We start from the raw sequence: 19,367 nt of genomic DNA, 5'->3' as shown, positions 1-19,367 counted from the left end.
CCTCTTCGCAGGCAGGTAGCCTCACTACACGCTAAACTTGTCACGCTCAGAAATGAGTGCCGAGTACACAAAATCAGCCTCTCTTCATGCAGCACAGATTCTGTGCAAAGGGGGCTGTACAAAGTTTTGAGCAAACGGTGGTAAACAAACCGAATGAGTAAAATGCGCACAGAGGAGGAACGCTTGGAATGCGGAATTCGCTTCCATTTTTGTTTTGCTTCTGAAAACATTAAAAAAAACATTCAAATTTTCAAGTTTTCAGAGATTTTTTCATTCGAATAGCCGAAGCGGAAGCAAATGGGGAAAAACTTCCACATTTGCGACCATCTTCCGGCTTTTCGCCTGAAAAAATCACAGAAAACTCCCCATCTTACCAACGACCAACTGTTTGCTGCCGCGCGGGAGAGATTGACAGTTCCATTTCCATCGATCCCCGCACAGCCGAAGGCCAACACATCGGCTACACACAGCATGAGTGCGACTTACACAGAATTTTCACTCAGCCAGAGAGTCCTGCATTGGTTGCCTCATTCTGTGTAGTTTTTACACATGCGCTGCGTTGAGCAGGCTTAGCGTGTAATAGCAGAGCTCTTGGTGGAAGCAGCACTACGATGAACACCTGAATGGCGCAGAGAACACAGGCACAGAAGGTCAGGACAACGAAGGCGATGGCTACGTCAGCACAGCGGACAGCGGAAACCAACCAGCTCCCACGATGGGGGAAGATAAGGATGCCATTCAACAGCTCAAGAACAACAAGGCCGCTGGCAAGGATGGTATCGGAGCCGAACTCATCAAGATGGGCCCGGACAGGTTGGTCGCTTGTCTGCATCGGCTGATAGTCAGAATCTGGGAAACGGAACAGCTACCGGAGGAGTGGAAGCAAGGCGTTATATGCCCTATCTACAAAAAGGGCGACAAACTGGAGTGTGAAAATTATCGTGCAATCACCATCCTAAACGCCACCTACAAAGTGCTATCCCAGATTCTCTTCCGTCGTCTATCACCTATAGCAAACGAGTTCGTGGGAAGTTATCAAGCAGGTTTCATCGACGGCCGCTCGACAACGGACCAGATCTTTTCCGTGCGGCAAATCCTCCAGAAATGCCGTGAGTCCCTACGCACCATTTGTTCATCGATTTCAAGGCGGCATACGATAGTATCGACCGCGTAGAGCTATGGAAAATCATGGACGAGAACAGCTTTCCCGGGAAGCTCACAAGATTGATCAGAGCAACGATGGACGGTGTGCAAAACTGCGTGAAGATCTCGGGCGAACACTCCAGTTCGTTCGAGTCTCGGCGGGGACTACGACAAGGCAATGGACTTTCGTGCCTGTTGTTCAATATTGCGCTTGAAGGTGTTATGCGGAGAGCCGGACTTAACAGTCGAGGCACGATTTTCGCGAGATCCGGACAATTTGTTTGCTTCGCGGACGACATGGATATTATTGGGAGAAAATTTGAAACGGTGGCAGATTTGTTCACCCGCCTAAAACGTGAAGCAACAAGAGTCGGGCTAATGGTGAATGCGTCGAAAACAAAGTACATGCTGGTTGGCGGAACTGAGCACGACAGGACCCGCCTTGGAAGCAGTGTTACGATAGACGGAGATACCTTCGAGGTGGTGGACGAGTTCGTCTACCTCGGATCCTTGTTGACGGCTGACAACAATGTTAGTCGGGAAATACGAAGGCGCATCATCAGCGGAAGTCTTGCCTACTATGGGCTCCAGAAGAAACTGCGGTCAAGACAAATTCACCCCCGCACCAAATGTACGATGTACAAAACGCTCATAAGACCGGTAGTCCTCTACGGGCATGAGGCGTGGACTATGCTCGAGGAGGACTTGCAAGCTCTTGGGGTTTTCGAACGCCGAGTGCTAAGGACGATCTTCGGCGGCGTACAGGAGAACGGCGTGTGGCGGCGAAGGATGAACCACGAGCTCGCTCAACTCTACGGCGAACCCAGTATCGTGAAGGTAGCTAAAGCTGGAAGGATACGCTGGGCAGGGCATGTTGCAAGAATGCCGGACAACAACCCTGTAAAGATGGTGTTCGCTACGAATCCGGTCGGAACAAGAAGGCGTGGGGCGCAGCGAGCTAGGTGGATAGACCAGGTGCACCAGGACCTGGAGAGTGTGGGTCACAGTCGAGGATGGAGAGAAGCGGCCATGAACCGAGTGAATTGGCGAATTATTGTTGGCGAGGCTTTATCAAGATAATTGATGTAAAGCCAAATAAGTAAGTAAGTAAGTAAGTAGCAGAGCTCTCTCCTACCTGCTCGGTGTGAGAGTAAAAGAGTAGGAGAGAGTGAAACTAGATGTAAATATAGATAAGTTGAAAATAGATCTGTATCGATAAAGAAGCTACAGATCAACTGAGTCCGGCACAGTAGTGGCCACGAGCACGGACTGCCTATAAAAAAAATAAAAAAAAATATCGTAATAAAGATAGAAAAAATGACTTCTAAGCGCCTCGTAAATCAAACTATTATTCGTCAGATTATCCTGACATTTCAGTCACAATAATTATTAAATATATGAATTTCAGTAAAAAAAAGGTTACGTCATTTATGGACGGCCCCTAAGAAGCCGTGTAAATTAGTGACGTAATTATTTTGGTTTACGTTTTTTCTCCTTACTACAGTGAGGATTCGCTCGTTGGGGCCCGCTGTAGTAAATGGTCCCCAATCCCACACTCCCGGACCTGTTGAGCAGATTATCCCCCCATTGCTTAGAAGGAAAAAAAAATGTGCGTTTGACGATTTGCTAAACAAATGCGGGAGTCTGGAGCATTTTCACCGGCTGTCTGTCGTTCCAACTAACGAGTCGGATTCGCTAGCTGGAAAATAATACATAGCCATTGCTTCTTCTTCCACAACTTGGTATATATTCTCATTGAATGTATATGTCAGAAAAAGAGATCGACGATGCATTTTTGCTGAGAACTATGTATGTTGATTGTTTAGTCCGTACTATACCGTAGTTGAATAGACGTCGTTAAGAAACGTAGTACGTGTTTTTTCTACTTTTTTTGTTCGCAAATCCCGGAATAAGAATTCGCGTGTTATGTTGTCTTGTCCATTGCGCTGGGATTCTAACAGGTTATGGCCCAGTTTTCACGAAGAAAGTGACTAAAATGCGTCTATCGAAAAAGGCATTGTGTTAACTGCGTTTGGAGTAGGGGGGTCCGTAGCCTTGAGGTTACGCTTTCGCTTCATAAGCGGAAGGTCATGGATTCAATTCCCAGCCCCTCCAAAAAACCCGTCCAGCCACCAGAAGACGCCGCACGGAGGACCGTGCTTAGGGGAACACATCCATCCTCCGTCAGTATCAGGTGGTGACTGAGACAATCTGACCCCCTTCGCAGGCAGCTAGCCTCAAACGACTCAGGAACACGGCAAAACGCAATGGAGTACGGCTTATGGAAATCGATTGGACCAACAGCAGAGCACTCTCCTACCTACTCGGTGTGAGAGCAAAAGAGCAGAAGAGAGTGAATGCAGATATGCAGATGTAAATATAGATTAGCTAAAAATAGAACTGTATCGGTAAGGAAGATACAGATAAAACTGATTCCGGCACAGTAGTGGCCTTAAAAATTAAAAAAAAAAAAAAAAACTGCGTTTGGTGAACGTTTCGAAGAATGATTGTTTCTCCGGCGTGTCTAAATGCTTCGTTTGAATGGTTAGCAGATTTAGGACAAAGTGTTGAGTCTGTGGAGTACGTTGACAGCAATGTAGGCCATACAAAACCGAAATTGAATAGTACGGACAGAGTTGTGATGGCAAAAGAGTTAGATCGAGGAGGAGTGGTTGTCAGTTGCGCCGATTCAAGTATTGAAATGTTCTACCGCTGGTGTTCATTTTGTTTTGCTCTTGTGTAGACTATCATGTGAGACTGTATTGTACTGTACGTGTTTTTATTTTGGAAACAGTATGGACTTATCCACGGTCTTCTTTTATTGTCGACTTTCTTTTTCTTTTCCGCTGTAAATGCGGGCCATGTTTACATAAAATGACATCCGGACCAACATCCAGTGAATGAATGTTCATCGGATGAACATTGAGTGGATGAATGTGCAGCGATATTGTTCATTTTTTGCAAACACGGCCCGCAGTAAAGATTATCTTCCCGCTGGAAGTTGCGGCGTGACGTCATCGTAGATTAGTTCATAGAGAGAGATACAGCACAGTGGGCCAAGTAGTTTTTGTGATAAATTGTACCAGTTGTGAAGCGACGATTACGTTCGATCGGTTGAATGAAGTCAACTGGTCAACATGGAGATTCAGAATGGAGTTGCTGTTAATGAAGGAAGATTTGTGGACAGTAGTGAAGGACCTTAAGCCGAAGCCGCCAGATGTGACGTCAGCGTGCACAAGGAAAGATGAAAAGGCTCGATCTGTGATTGGATTAGCGCTGGACGACAGCCAGCTGATCCACATCATAGAAGCTGCTACCCAGACAACCAATATGTACGTATAAAGAAATCACCTGGAGGCCTTGTATGTGCACAATTTCACTTATTAGATGTCGCGAAAAGGCCTTCTACGTACAAAAGTGGAGGCGATATACGTGCATATATTATGTGATGAATAATAACATACAATGCGAGTGTAGAAATATTCTACCGAACTAACCTGTGATCTTATGCGACGCTACTTATGATAACAAATGTTGATTTGACAGCTGCTACGGATTGATTCGACTTATTTTGTACAAGTGTGCGGAAGGAAACAAAATGTACAAATGAACTCATAGAAACATCGTTTTATGCGAGGAAACTTATCAAACTGACGATTTCATCCAGGGTGTTTTGCGGGTTCGATGTAAATAGTATGAATAAACGAGTTATAACGTAAACTTTTTATGCGATTTCTGGTTGTCTGGGTAGTGCAAAGATATTGTGGGACAAGCTCAAAAGCTACTACGAGCGAGGATCATTATCAAACAAGATCCACGCACTAAGGAAACTTTGTTCGATGTGTTTGTAAGAAGATGGAAACATGCCCGATCAACTGGTGGAAAACTGGTGGAGCACCTTGTTGTGGCGATTTTGTTGTCCAGTCTGCCTGTGTCGTACAGCGCTCTGAAACTGGACTACGTGAAGGGGAAGCTGTTGGATGAGTGGAGAAGGAGAAGCGAAAACTGTGAGCAAGAGAATGTCCATGAAAAGGTGATGAAGTCCACAGTGCAATTTGGGAATCGAAGAAGTTTTGTTCGGGCGTGCTACTACTGTGGACGTGAAGGCCATTTCCAGCGAAGTTGTCCTGTTTTGTTGGTAGAGACGAAAGCAAGCATGCGAAATGTACGTCAAGCTAAATCAACAACTGTGCAGCAACCGGAACCGGAAAGCAATGGTGATGATCGTGGAGAGTATGCTTCACGGTGACTACTAAAAGTGATGTGACTCCTGGAAAATGGATTTTGAACAAAAGGTAGCGAGCAGGGAAAAATTACTGGTGTTAGATTAGATGGTGAGCAAGTTGTTGTCAAACTGAAGGAGCTTCTTTATGTGCATGAATTATCTAGAAATGTGCTGTCGGTTAGTCAGATAATGGAGGAAGGATACAATGTAGTTTTTGGTCCAATGAATTGTCGGATCATGGATGGTAACAGGGTGCTCGTAGTAGGTGAGAAAAGTGAGGGTTTGTACTACTTGAAGCACTAGGAGCAAAGGTTTTTAATTCGAGTTCTACGTAGGAGGAGTAAAGGCGAGACAGTAGATTTGGGGGGGCTGCACTAAGGAGGAGTGTTGAATTAGTGTACTGGCAGCCGCTTTGGTAGGAAATACAAAATGAGAGTGTAGTCAACCCCCTGGTCCATGCAATGACAACTGTTTGATGAGTGACTATGAGTGTGTTTGTCAGAAAAAGAGATCGACGATGCATTTTTGCTGAGAACTATGTATGTTTATTATTGTATGTTGATTGTTAGTCCGTACCACGGCATAAAAATTAACAAGGCAGGCTCTTTACTGATGCAAATATCAAGTTTGATTGTAAACATGTGTCGTCACTCCTATCGTACCATATACCTTCCGTACCACTAGCAAGATTGCTTTGCTGCCAAGCAGTCTGGAGTGAAAAAATGCAGACAAACTTGCATCTTGTCACCTTTATTTACAGAAGAGAGGATCGATGAAGAGAAATCGATCATGCGACTTACGCCATTATTCTAGAACACGCTTGATTTCATTCAATGGATCATTGAAGGTAGTTTTTGTCAGTGCTCACCGCATCAAAACAAAGGCGCCACTGTATATGGGATTTAACATTGTGACAGCATTGCTGTTCTGTCAAACACACAAGGCTACGGTGGCGCTATCTATGCTTTTCATAGCGGCCGTTTTGGTTATTTTATTGATCTATTCGAAGCTGAAAGCTAAGAAAATCTGTTAGTGGAATCCGATTTTTATCTAATTATCTAATTATTTAATCATATATCTAATTATATCTAACGCTGGAAGTGATGCATTTTATTTATAGAAAATTAGAATGAACTTCTCATATTCACTCGGACATCTTCACTAATAGAAAGAAAAACGAATCTACAAATTTTCCTGTTACACTTTCAGCTTCAGAATTTGCTTCTTCTCTTTGGAACATGGTGATGACTGTCGTTCGACACGAGGTCCATCCGCAATTTAGTTAGCTATGGGTTGATCACTAACAATTTAGATATTTGGAACACGGAAATCGACAGCAAGCTCATCGATTTCAAATCGACCAACTTGAATATGATGATCATGACACTAGATAACCATAAGTTAAGGGGGCAGGATCCGTCATTGATTTCGGAATTTTCAGAAGCAGTTTTTTCGTTCATAATCAAGAAAATTTACAGGAAAATGTGTTCACTGTATTCTATTCTCCAACCGAAACAGCGAACACATTTTCATCGGAATTTTTTTTTTTAGTTTATTTTTAGTTATTAACAGAAAAACTGCTTTTGAAGTTTTGATGATGACGATGACGGAGCGTTGAACTGAATCCGTGTGGGTGATGATCTATGCACCCATAAGTTGACGCAAACGAATTTGAAATGGAAAGCTTCAGGAACTTATGTGGAAAACTATGGAATTCATGTTGTCGGTTGATGAGTCAGTCCATGAAGCAAAACTAAAGAATTGAATGTGTAATACACACGAAGTTTGTAAGAAAATCACACAAATCGTCACATAGACGTTCATCAATCGATTTATAATTACACACGGATCAAGCGTGTGGATTTTTTTCAGTGTATTGTATTCTCTTTTTCGACCGTGCAAGCTAACACCCTTTTCGTGTTTGTTGCGAAGTGTCAAAAAAGATGTTTGCGGTCTTGTTGTTTGTTGCTTTTTGCTTGGTTTTGTTTAGGAGTCATTCTTTACCGTTGGAAGTCATTCAAATTATTTTAAATTTAATTGTAAAGAAACTGCCAAGAACTTCGATAATGTCTGATCAATATGACATTTTCGATAATTTAAACAGTTACCTGAATGGTAAGTAATACTTAAATAAATTATCGGCCCATTGATTTATGAAAAAAAAAAAAATGTTTTTAGCGGACGACGATGTTGACTTCGCGGAAGATGAACTGGAAGCCGAATGTAGGAATCTGGACGACCAGGTGCCCGATCCGGACGAGATTCCTCCGCCGATAAAACAGAAACGTGCCGCCAAAGGCACACAGGTAACGACGGCAAAACCAGAACCGGCCCCAGTTCCCCGCCGAAGAAGTCAACGGTTAACCGCTGCTGCAACAGAAGCCGAATCGACCGATGATGAGGGGCTATCCAGTGGTTCTACAACGTCACTTCTCGGCCCATCGAGCTCACACTCGTCGTTAAAAAGCCAACCTTCCGAGGTGCGTTCGGTCGACTTGTCCGGTGATGATTTGGATGGTAAGTTTTAAACAGTGACTCGAATTCATATTCGCACAGAGCAGTTTTTACATCAAAGTTGCTAAAAAAAACTATCAAATGATAGCAACTTAAATACTTATATCAAATACACAGCGTAACGAAAATGACATATTTTGCGTGTCTCAAGATTCAAATTATGTGTCTAGTAGATTTGGTGGTGCCGTTCTCAGAAATGTTCCTGCACGTCACAATTTATAGTTACAGGTCGCAACACTGGTTTGATTAATGTTTACATTAAAGTATTATTTATTAAACTTTGTTGTAATCTAATCCACCAAGCAAGGTTCTTATACTTTAGTTTCAGCAGAGGCGTTGCGTGAGGAATTTGCGGGTTTGTCATTTCCCCATAGTCTTTATTATTTACATGAAAATTATGTTCACAGTGAAAATGTCCTTTATATGCGTAAACTTCAAGGAATTTCTTTTTTTTATGTATTTTGCAAATTGAGATAATAAGTTTATTATCAATGTAAAATTTAGGCAAACCAAAAAGACATCCAGCTTAAAACTAAATTTTTAGAATATTTTTGATAAAAACTCGACTCACAAATAAATAAATCATAAACCACTTACACACTTTAATTAGTTTACGGATTCCTGTAAAATCTCAACAGCTGAACAGTTCGGTAATAGTAGTTAACGGAGTACGGTAAAATACGGTAATCACAGTATTCGGTAAACAATCAACGGAATCTGTAAAATTTCGACGGATTTACTGTGGTTTATTTCACCGAGCTGTTCAGCTGTTGGGATTACGGTGAAATTCACAGGATTCCGGTAAAATAAGCTTAGTGTGTTGGACGAGGCGCCACTAAGGTGTAGGAATATGAAATTTGGTCAATTTTGACCACACATTCAATACTTTTCCATCATTCCAAAGGTGAGAGTAAATGGAAAAATTGGAATGTATTATTTGATTGTATTTAATCAACTTGATGTGGAAAAAGTGCTCTGTACGAATATGAATTTGAGTCACTATAATACGAACTAATCCACTTTTCGATTTCAGAACAACTGAAAGAAGTTCAGAGACAATATGACTTAATCTTCAACAATCCTGCTTGTACTGGACAGGACAAGCGTTATTTTGCCGGTTTGAAAAGACGCTTCCAGACAATGCTCAAACGGAAAAATTCTCCTCGTGGTAGGAGTGCAACGTTTATGCAAGATTTCGAATCGTTGAAGGAGACTCTCTATAATATTTGTATAAATTGGAACCTGATGGCCGCTCGATCGGTTGCTTCCCGTTCCACGTCCAACGGCAGTATTGGCGATGGGCGGTCAACACGTCGAGCAAGACGGCAACAGCAACTCGAGGTGATCAACCTAGTGGACAGTCCGGCATTGATTCTCCCGGGAACGGTAAGTCTGATTTAGGATAAAATACAGGGTGACCACACATTCGTTAATTGAAAACCATCGGGAGACATGCGCAGGGCTAGTACCGGGTACCCCCGTTGGTTAATAATCCATTAGCCCATATGAGGAAACCAAAGGCGTAACCTGTAGTGGTGGTATCACATTTTGGCATTTTTTGCTTAAAGCCGCGTCATTATTTATATGGCATAGGCGCAATAATATCTCGTGATCCGTGGTGATCTCGTGGTGATCCAACGGACGTTCTGCGTCGTTGATAGCATTGATGCCCATTTCAAATAATTAATCTATTCGAAGTGGACATTAATACTATTGGTGTCGTTCAGTTTGCCTTTTGCTAACCTGAATGATCCGTAGCCACTCTTACTATGGAATACTTAGGAACTCTTAGGGAAATGACTAGTAGATTCACTGAGTAGAAATAAGTGGCGACAATCTAATTTTAATGTGGTTTTTACATTGCCATAATAAGAAATACCTCATTTGTAACAGCGATATATTTTCATTTTCATTTTGCAGCGTTTGGTGGGGCAATGAGAGCGCAAGTCAGTCCAAAGCCGGGGGAAGGGATAGGTAATGGCCGTAATAGTCTATGCGGACCACTTGAACACCATCGGAAAGGATAAGAAGAGTTGGGGTAGGGTATAGGGAATTGGAGAAGACTTGACACAGTAATGCGATTAATGCTGCAAAATGTAAATGTGCTGAGAGCAATTTAATTTGAGTTTTGAAGTTTGGTTTGATTTATGAAAATTCCAAACAATTGTACAAGTAAGAAAGAATGAGCTGATCGCTTTATAGAAATTTAATAAACAACAAAGTAATAACAATATGAGAGTGATGCTAAGGGCTGCTGATGGCACGATGCGACGCTTTAGGAGATTTTGATACTGATTGAACATTACTATAAAGAGCGCAATTCAATCGATGGTGACAGCTTTACAAACTTTATCTGTTTTTGCACTGATTGACGATGCTGATTTATATAAAAATATTTGATATTATTAGTTCATTTGTTTGTGTAATCTATTAGTTAATTATGGAAAAATTGTACATACCCTTGTTGATAATACTTCCCTGACCAGAAATATTCTACATATTTTGAGCATCCTTTTCGAAGCTATTCTATCCAGGTATCCATGTACTGCTTTCAATCCTGAAATTATTCTTATTGTGCATGCTCATGCATTATATTAGTGATGCTTATAATCATGCAACAGATAAGAAGGAGAGAAAAAGAGAATATAGGAACAGTGATTAGTAATGAGTTAATTATGTAGTTTTGTTAGAATTATAAACAATTGAACAGCAGTAATGAATAGCTTACAAAAACTTTGCAGCATAGCTGAGCCTTTCGGATCGTAAGACCGATGTATAAAAATAATTTGTTTCGAAATTGTCCGCGTGGTCTTCTAGTGCCCCTATTAAATAAGAATCAGTCATTGACATACATACCGAATGCTCGCCATGACCCTATGACCAACATTTGTATATGTATAGCCTTAGCTGATGTGGCTTTTCTAATAGGTAGTTCTTTCACTCATTGATTCTCTTCAAAACCTTAGTCAAGTATAGAAAATTGATTTTATTTCATTTATTACTACATTGTACTTATTAAATATTAGGTATTATTTTATGCTTTTATCACTATTGATATTATCAAGGCCAGAATTTCCAGTGAGTGAAGAATTTTATAGTACTAGAACACCATAGAAGATCGCTAAACATTACCTAATCATGGAACGGCTTTTTGCTTTATTATTTTAGGTAGATGCTATTGATCTCCCTTTGCTCCTATCCGCAACCCGGTGCACGCGCCCTGTTGGTTTTCGAAAACCTCGTAGAAGATTACAAACCGTCAATGGCATTCCCAATTTAGTAACCCACATTGCACATTCAAGGGTCTGATTGTGCTCCTAACCCACCCTCAGTCTGTAATCTTCTCGCCAGTTTGAAATTATATTTTCCCGAAGTGAAAGTAATTTTGATGAGTGATAGCGTAGTGCAGCCCAACTGCATAGTACAGTAGTTTAACCAGAATCTTTAGGTCAGAAGATAAAATCTAAATTTTGTAATAAAGAGATTGCCATTGCTTTGAAATTCACCCAACATCAGAAAACTACTAAAAACAGCGATCAAATATCAAAATTCATCGCTCCCTGGAAAATATAATTCCAAGCCCAGGGTACCTCATTTGTAACAGCGGTATATATAATCTAATTCCAGCTTCATTTTCGCAAAATTTACAAGTGGAAAGTAGGCGTTGTGAAGCATTGCATTTGCCACCGAAAAGTGAATCTTGTAGGAGACTGTAATAGAAGCCTAAGGCAACTTTATCCCTAACTATTCACTATAATAATGACTACCGTAAAATGGGGCGAATAGAAACACTTTCCGACATGTTTGAATGTGTACAACGTAAACCGCGTGGATAAAAACCAATTTTATTAGCCTTAAATATGGGTCGCGTCTTCCTTTGCTAAGACCCCAATAGGGTCCTAAAGCCCTGTCCTAATTTTAGTACCAAACGGTTAAGTTTAGGCCAGAAACACATGTTTACACAATTTTTGAATGCTGTTCGTTGGTTTACGATCAAAAAACATTTTTTTCTGATTTTTGAAATTTTGTCACACCCCTTTGTTTAAACTCAAATTTTGGGTGTATTTTGTTTTCCGTGTCCCTTCCGAAATGTCAAATACGAACAACCCCAATGTTAAAAAGATGAGCCCCTGTGGCGTTTTTGCCGACTCAGTGAATGTAAAACATGATCTAAAGTGTCAAGGTTCAAATTTGAACATAGTTTTTGAATTTAATTTTAAATATGATATAACCGTTATTTGAACAGGAAAAATTGCTTAAGTGATTCTGATTGTAAGAACATGCTCTTTCGTCTTATTAAATTAAAACAAGATATCATTAAACATTTTAGGACCCTATTGCTGTTAAAAATTAAAAATTATATCGTACAAAGATTTATGAAAATGTTGTATGTTTCTATTCACCCCGCAATGAGGCGAATAGAAACACTGTTCAGTAAATATCAATACTTTTTTCATTTTAATGGAAAAATAAACACATTTTAAGTGCATCTTGAAGAAATATCAACATGTATTTACTTAGTGAAGAAAAAAAATAAAAATTTTAAAACTAAGTTCAATTTTCGATCATTTTTGAAATCAGCCAAAATGGCGGATGTTCAAGCTATCAAAAATGATTGCGATTTCAATATTTTCTTCTCAATTTTTTAATGAGAAATGTAGCAAGATTTTTAATTTGAAAATAGTCTAGGGATACTCTGTTGTTATTGAACTAATGGAGAAAAAATATTCCAGTAGGTTTTCAAAGTTTAATATTACATAATAGTCGCTTTTCTAACTGAAGGTCGTTTTGTTTCTATTCGCCCCACTTTTTTCTATTCACCCCGTTTTACGGTATTGAAAGTAAGACGCTGAGATCGATCATTAGGGTACACTTGCTAGTTTCGAGAAATTGTTGAACAGACAAGGAAAGTGACTTTTTTCAAGGATATATGAACGTAATGACCAATAAATACTTTTAACAACATAAAACGAAATTAACTAGAACTAGGGAGACTTACGGCTTCGGCACCATTCGACTATTATCGGCAACCAACTTTCAAACGCCAAACACACAGTACCGTTTTGATTCATATTACGGACAACTTCAAATTCCGGACATTCTACTTTGTATGGGAAACATTTCACACGAAATGTTTCAATTCTTGCCGGTCAAAAGTTCTCACTTTCAAGGCTCGTTTTAATAAGCATTTTCCATAAATATCTGTGAAAATTTATAATGCCCAACTACCTTATGCGTCTCTCTAGTGGTTTGACGATTTCATTTGATGATTTGACTTTTCTTTTCATGATTTGTTTGACCTGTCCGGAATTTGAATCGAAGTGTCCGGAATATGAAGCAAAAGTAAGGCAGCGTCCGGAATAAGAATCATGAAAAGTCCACACATTTCTATTTGTTTAAAATTAATCATGTTTCGGAATCGAAATCTTCACTCACCATTCGAAAGTTAAGGGGTTTAAAGGTTCGATAACGCGGAGGAATCATACGGAGTGATTTATTTGACATGCTTTTTGGTGAGTTATACTTCACTGAGGCCTTAAGTGTCCGTAATATGAATCAAAACGGTATTTTTCTATTAAAACAAGTCAATAAAAACATTCAGATGATTCTTTGTTCTGCCCGCTTCCAGCTGACGAGATTTTCGAGTCTGAACAAACAATACTACCAAATATGTCATCAATTCAAATGAACACGCCTCTAAATGCGATTGATTTGGAGCTGCCGAAGAGATTCACCAGCAGTTCTTATGGGAAAGTTGCCGAATAGAATGAAACTGCCGACAAGTCACACTGCCAAGGGATGTTCGCAGCGATGTAAAAATGTTTCCTAAAGCATTTTGACAAGTCTATCGGTGTGAATCGATAAAGGATTGAGCAACGCATAAATATAAACAGGCAAACACGGAATTTGTCTGCTGATGTCCGATTAAATTACAAAAGAAGCGCGGCATCGGCTTAGACTGCCGAGAATACGTAGGTTCCCCTACTACTAAACAGCCAATTTTGTTAAGACTTGACGACAATTGACATTTAAGATTCTAATCTTACGTAAAAGACAGGAGTAATCAAAATAGCACTTATATATAGCAATGACTAATTATTCAAAACCATTTCGACTAGTAATGACACTACTACACTACTATTTCAAAAAATTTTGATGGAGCTGCTGATTTTCACAATGCTTCCTTTTCTCAGAAGCAAGGGAATATGGGTATTTTTAAAAAACTACCACGTCACAATACTAATAAAAAAACAGTATTCATGTGAGCGCCATAGCCTAGTCCGTCTGAGTATTGGTCCTGGTAGAGCGGAAACTTGGCAAAAGCCAGACCGAGGGTTCAGCCTTGACAAGTTAAGCTGTCAGACAGCTTCAACTGAATATATAAAAAAAATCTCTAAAAATATTGCCTGTTTTGAAAATAAGCTTCTGAAAAAATCTGAATGAATAAAGCGTGCAAAAAAGTATCAAATTATGAGCCTTGATATTTGAATTTCAGTAGACTGAAAAACAACGGGGCAGTCTTAGTTGAGCTGTCACGTCCTGTCCTAGGGAATGACGTCGTCAAGTAGCTGTCAGTTTTCGGAATAAATCACCTTCTTAATATAGTACACCGTGAATGCAAGTGTCTCAAAAGTCTCTATATTAAATGGTTGTAGATGACGACTTCCTACGAAAGGGAAATAAAGCTGTTAGTCCCGAGATAAACCACTTGGCTTACTATTATAAATTTCGATAAAACATTAAAAAAATGATTTTTTCACCTTCTAAGCACTCAACATGTTGAATTTTGAAGCAACCGCTGAAAACTAGATACACTTGTTTTTATTCTTTTTTTTCCTTGGCGTTACTTTCTCACTGGAACAGAATTTGCTTCTCAGCTTAATTAGTTATAAAATCAGGTTATCAAATAGGAATTTTCTTCTATAATGCTTATTTGGTACTAGAATAATGCTTCGACATATCTTTGATTTCAGGAATTGTATTCATTCTATCAATAAATGAAAACCGTGTAAAAACGTTGATATTATTAGAATTCGACCAACGGCAAACGAAGCTACGTAAGGGACTAAACGTAAGTCCTCAACTATTCACTATATACATATGTACAGACAATGATGTATGAAAAATTTGTACAATTCTGAATCTGTGCGTAACGCCCAAACTAAACACATGTACTTTAAACCATTTTTTAATAGGAGAATAATAATCCTCCGCTGAATTACTCCCAGTTCTCGTGTTTGACTTGCGGAGGTTATAATCGCGGAAATTATCCCTCTCGTACCGTTTGCTTAACGCCAACAATTCCATCGCTAAATTAGCCTTCTTAGGATAACTTTGCAGGCAACGGAAAACAAATTTTCAGCTCAACTAAAACATACTATTTTTACATGATTGAAACAATCCGTTTAGGTTTAGGAACCAACCCCGGTGGAAATTTTGGTCGTATGCTGACAGGAAAGGGGCGGTTTGCTTTTGCTTCTGCAAACCTGGAGCGTCTGTACTCCATGTTAGGAGTGGCTCACAACAGCGTCTGTTCCCCATGTCAGGGGCGGCTGATCATCGTCCGAGTGCCGGAGAAGGACTCTAAGCTAAACTGCGCACTATGGCCCTCCGAACATTTAGGGGGAATGGTCCTCGGGAAATCTAGGGGGTTGGTATCAGGCCCTGCAAGCCAGCCGTAAAAAAATCAAGCAACGAATAATCAACGAGACAATACGAACCGGGACAATCGGCGACGACCACAGCGACGTAAAGGGATTAGCGATTGGAGGCTCGGAACGTGGAACTGTAATTCTCTCAACTTTATCGAGCACACGCATACTCGCCGACGTGCTGAAGGACCGAGGATTCGGCATCGTGGCATTGCAGGAAGTGAAGAAGGGATCAATGGCGCGAACGTTTAGAGGTAACCATACCATCTACCAGAGCTGCGCCAAGACACACGAGCTTGGAACAGCTTTTATAATGATGGGTGATATGCAGAGACGCGTGGTCGGGTGGTGGCCGATCAATGAGAGAATGTGCAAGTGGAGGCTTAAAGACCGGTTCTTCAACTTCAACATAATAAACGTGCACAGCCATCACTCAGGAAGCACTGATGATGAAAAAGACGCTTTTTACGTGCAGCTGGAACGCGAGTACGACTGCTGCCCAAACCACGACGTCAAAATCATTATAGGAGATCTAAACGCTCAGGTTGGCCAGGAGGAGGAGTTCAGACCGACTATTGGAAAGTTCAGCGCCCACCGGCTGACGAACGAAAACGGCCTACGACTAATCTATTTCGCCGGCTCCAAGAATATGGCCATTCGTAACACCTACTTCCAGCACAGCCTTCCATACCGATACACCTGGAGATCACCACAGCAGACAGAACCACAAATCGACCGCGTTCTGATTGATGGACGGCACTTCTCCGACATTATCGACGTCAGGACCTTTCGTAGCGCTAACATCGACTCTGACCACTATCTGGTGATGGTTAAACTGCGCCCAAAACTTTCCGTCATCAACAACGTACGGTACCGACGCCCTCTTCGGTATGACCTAGAGCGGCCTAAGCAATTGGATGTCGCAACTGCGTACGCGCAGCACTTCGAAGCTGCATTACCGGAAGAGGGTGAGCTGGATGAAGCCCCTTTTGAGGACTGCTGGAGAACGGTGAAAGCAGCCATCACCAATGCAGCTGAGAGAACAATAAAGCTGCTGGTAAGAATGGTATCGAAGCTGAACTCATTAAGATGGGCCCGGAGAGGCTGGTCATTTGTCTGCACCGGCTGATAGGTATATTCTGAGAAACAGAACAGCTACCGGAGGAGTGGAAGGAAGGGGTAATATGTCCCGTCTACAAGAAAGGCGACAAGTTAGATTGTGAGAACTTTCGAGCGATCGCCATTCTAAATGCGGACTACAAGGTATTATCCCAGATCATCTTTCGTCGTTTGTCACCTGTAGTAAACGAGTTCGTAAGAAGTTGTCAAGCCGGCTTTGTTGATGGCTGATCGACAACGGACCAGATCTTTAATGTACGGCAAATCTTTCAAACATGTTGCGAATACCAGGCTCTCAACGCATCACCTTTTCATCGATCTCATGGCGGCATACGATAGTATCGACTGCTTAGAGCTATGGAAAATTATGGACGAGAACAGGTTTCCCGGGAAGCTCACTAGACTGATAAGAACGACGATGGAAGGTGTGCAAAACTATGTGAAGGTTTCAGGCGAACTAGTTTGGATCCCGCCGGGGACTACGACAAGGTGATGGACTCTCGTGCCTGTTGTTCAATATTGCGCTAGAAGGTGTTATGCGGAGAGCCGGGCTTAACAGCCGGGGTACGATTTCTACGAGATCCAGTCAATTTGTTTGCTTCGCGGATGATATCGACATTGTCGGCCGAACATTTGATAAGGTGGCAGACCTGTACACCCGCCTGAAACGCGAGGCAGCAAAGGTTGGATTGGTGGGGGGTGACCAAGACAAAGTACATGCTAGCTGGTGGGGCCGAGCGCGACAGGGCTCGCCTAGGGAGCTGTATTACGATAGACGGGGATACATTCGAGGTGGTCGACGAGTGCGTCTACCTTTGATCCTTGCTGACGGCTGACAATAACGTTTGCCGTGAAATACGGAGGCGCATCATCAGTGGAAGTCGGGCCTACTATGGCCTCCAGAAGAAGCTGCGGTCAAAAAAGATTCACGCCCACAACAAATCTACCATGTACAAAACTCTCATAAGGCTAGTCCGGTAGTCCTCTACGCCTACGGGCATGAAACGTGGACGATGCTCGAGGAGGACCTGCAAGCACTTGGAGTCTTCGAACGTCGGGTGTTTAGGACGATCTTTGGCGGTGTGTAGGAAAACGGTGTGTGGCGGCGAAGGATGAACCACGAGCTCGCCCAACTCTACGGCGAACCCAGTATCCAGAAGGTTACCAAAGCTGGAAGGATACGATGGGCAGGGCATGTTGCAAGAATGCCGGACAGCAACCCTGCAAAGATGGTGTTTGCGTCGAAAAACCGGAGGTTGGTACAAGAAGGCGTGGAGCGCAACGTGCTAGGTGGGCGGATCAAGTGCGTATCGATTTGCAAGCGTGGGGCAGAACCGAGGATGGAAAGATGTGGCCACGAACCGAGTATTGTGGCGTGAAATTGCTGATTCAGTGTTATCTGTTTAGATGTTAACTAAATAAATGAAATGAAAAGTATAAGATTTTTGTATTGGTAATGGTTTTCCTTGACCTGAAGTGAAATTCCCTGATTTTTCCTGACTTTCCAAGTTTTTCTTGGAAGTGGAAACCCTGTGTATGTGGTCGTTCTCCTGGTTCAGATAGAACATTGAAACGAGCAATGATCTCAATATCATCTGATTTCAGATCAATTTGGACTCCGATGAGGATGATGTCGCGCCTGCCGCTAGCAACAGAAGTGCGAATCTTTCGTTTGACTCGGAAAACTATGAGGTTTCGCTGAAGATCAAGTGGGAGGGCAAAATCGAACGCTTCAGTCACCGGAAGTTTCAAAAGTTCGGAGATTTGATAGCCGTGCTGGCCGAGAGGGCGGGTGCCGATCCTAGTCATGTAGTTCTGGATTTGGATGAACGCATCATTGAACCGGACGATACGCCGGATTCGATCGGGTATCGAATATCACAATTTATAGGTATGCCAAAAAAAAAACTTAACAATGATCATACAATTACTCACATTTTCTTGTTTCATAATTTTAGCTGGTCGAGTGGTGCGAGGAGAACTGGCCGAGGTGTTTGCCAAGAAGAAAAAGTCCAATGCCACAGGACTAACGTCCAAAGCCCAAAGACCCAAGGATGCCAACGAGATAGCTCTTAAAGTTCAGTCGGACCGTTGGAAGAAACCCTTGGAGGTGAAAATCCGAAAGGATAATAAAATGATGATTTTGATTATCAAATGCGCCGAAGAGCTGAAGTGCCAACCGGGGGATATAAAGCTGTCGTTTGATGGAGACCCAGTCGCATTGGATTCCACGCCGGTTGATCTTGAGCTGGAGGGCGGTGAAATACTGGATCTGCGTTTCCTAAAGGGATGATCGTCGAGTTGTTTGTTATGCGTATTTATTTAAGCATTTCCTATGAATGATGTGAACTGAAAATGCATTTTCATGTTACTTACCTTTAAGCTTTTGTTTAATAATTCAGCTACCTGTATTTTGAACACACATATGTTTTTATACCTGGCATAGTCTGGGCAAATGGTAAAGAGAAAAATCCAATCGAACAATCGGTCTGAATCATTTGTGTTTGGCGTCTGCCTTCCTCTTTCTTTTTATATTACTGGTAGTAGGTCTGATTTTAGTCTCTACTCTTAAGGCGATGAAAGAGCTGTTCCGTCTATCACCAATAGGGTCCTAAAGCCCTATCCCAAATTTAGTGCCAAACGCTTAAGTTTAGGTCAAAAACATATGTTTACTCAATTTTCTAATGTTTTCCGATGGTTTAAGTCCAAAAAAC

General features: G+C 41.5%; 1 protein-coding gene across 1 annotated transcript; it reads left to right on the top strand.

Annotated features, from left to right (window-relative positions):
- Positions 1-7,310: 7,310 nt before the first annotated feature.
- LOC5578152 lies at positions 7,311-19,073 on the top strand. The gene is made up of 5 exons (XM_001663674.2): positions 7,311-7,483; positions 7,547-7,885; positions 8,916-9,268; positions 18,259-18,544; positions 18,612-19,073. Exons 1-5 carry the CDS (start codon positions 7,312-7,314, stop codon positions 18,944-18,946), a joined length of 1,485 nt encoding a protein of 494 aa, XP_001663724.2. The 5' UTR covers position 7,311; the 3' UTR covers positions 18,947-19,073.
- The last annotated feature ends 294 nt before the right edge of the window (positions 19,074-19,367 follow it).

This window comes from Aedes aegypti, chromosome 2, assembly GCF_002204515.2.
Source record: "Aedes aegypti strain LVP_AGWG chromosome 2, AaegL5.0 Primary Assembly, whole genome shotgun sequence".
NCBI lineage: Eukaryota > Metazoa > Arthropoda > Insecta > Diptera > Culicidae > Aedes > Aedes aegypti.
The sequence above is the reverse complement of the archived record's forward strand: the minus strand, read 5'-3'. Positions and strand labels throughout refer to the sequence as shown.

Excerpts from the sequence above, each read along its gene's own strand:
- LOC5578152 (XM_001663674.2), top strand. The coding sequence starts at position 7,312 with ATGTTTGCGGTCTTGTTGTTTGTTGCTTTTTGCTTGGTTTTGTTTAGG. Across the intron at positions 7,886-8,915 it reads GTCCGGTGATGATTTGGATG|AACAACTGAAAGAAGTTCAG; the intron begins GTAAGTTTTAAA and ends TTTCGATTTCAG. Across the intron at positions 18,545-18,611 it reads TCGAATATCACAATTTATAG|CTGGTCGAGTGGTGCGAGGA; the intron begins GTATGCCAAAAA and ends TCATAATTTTAG.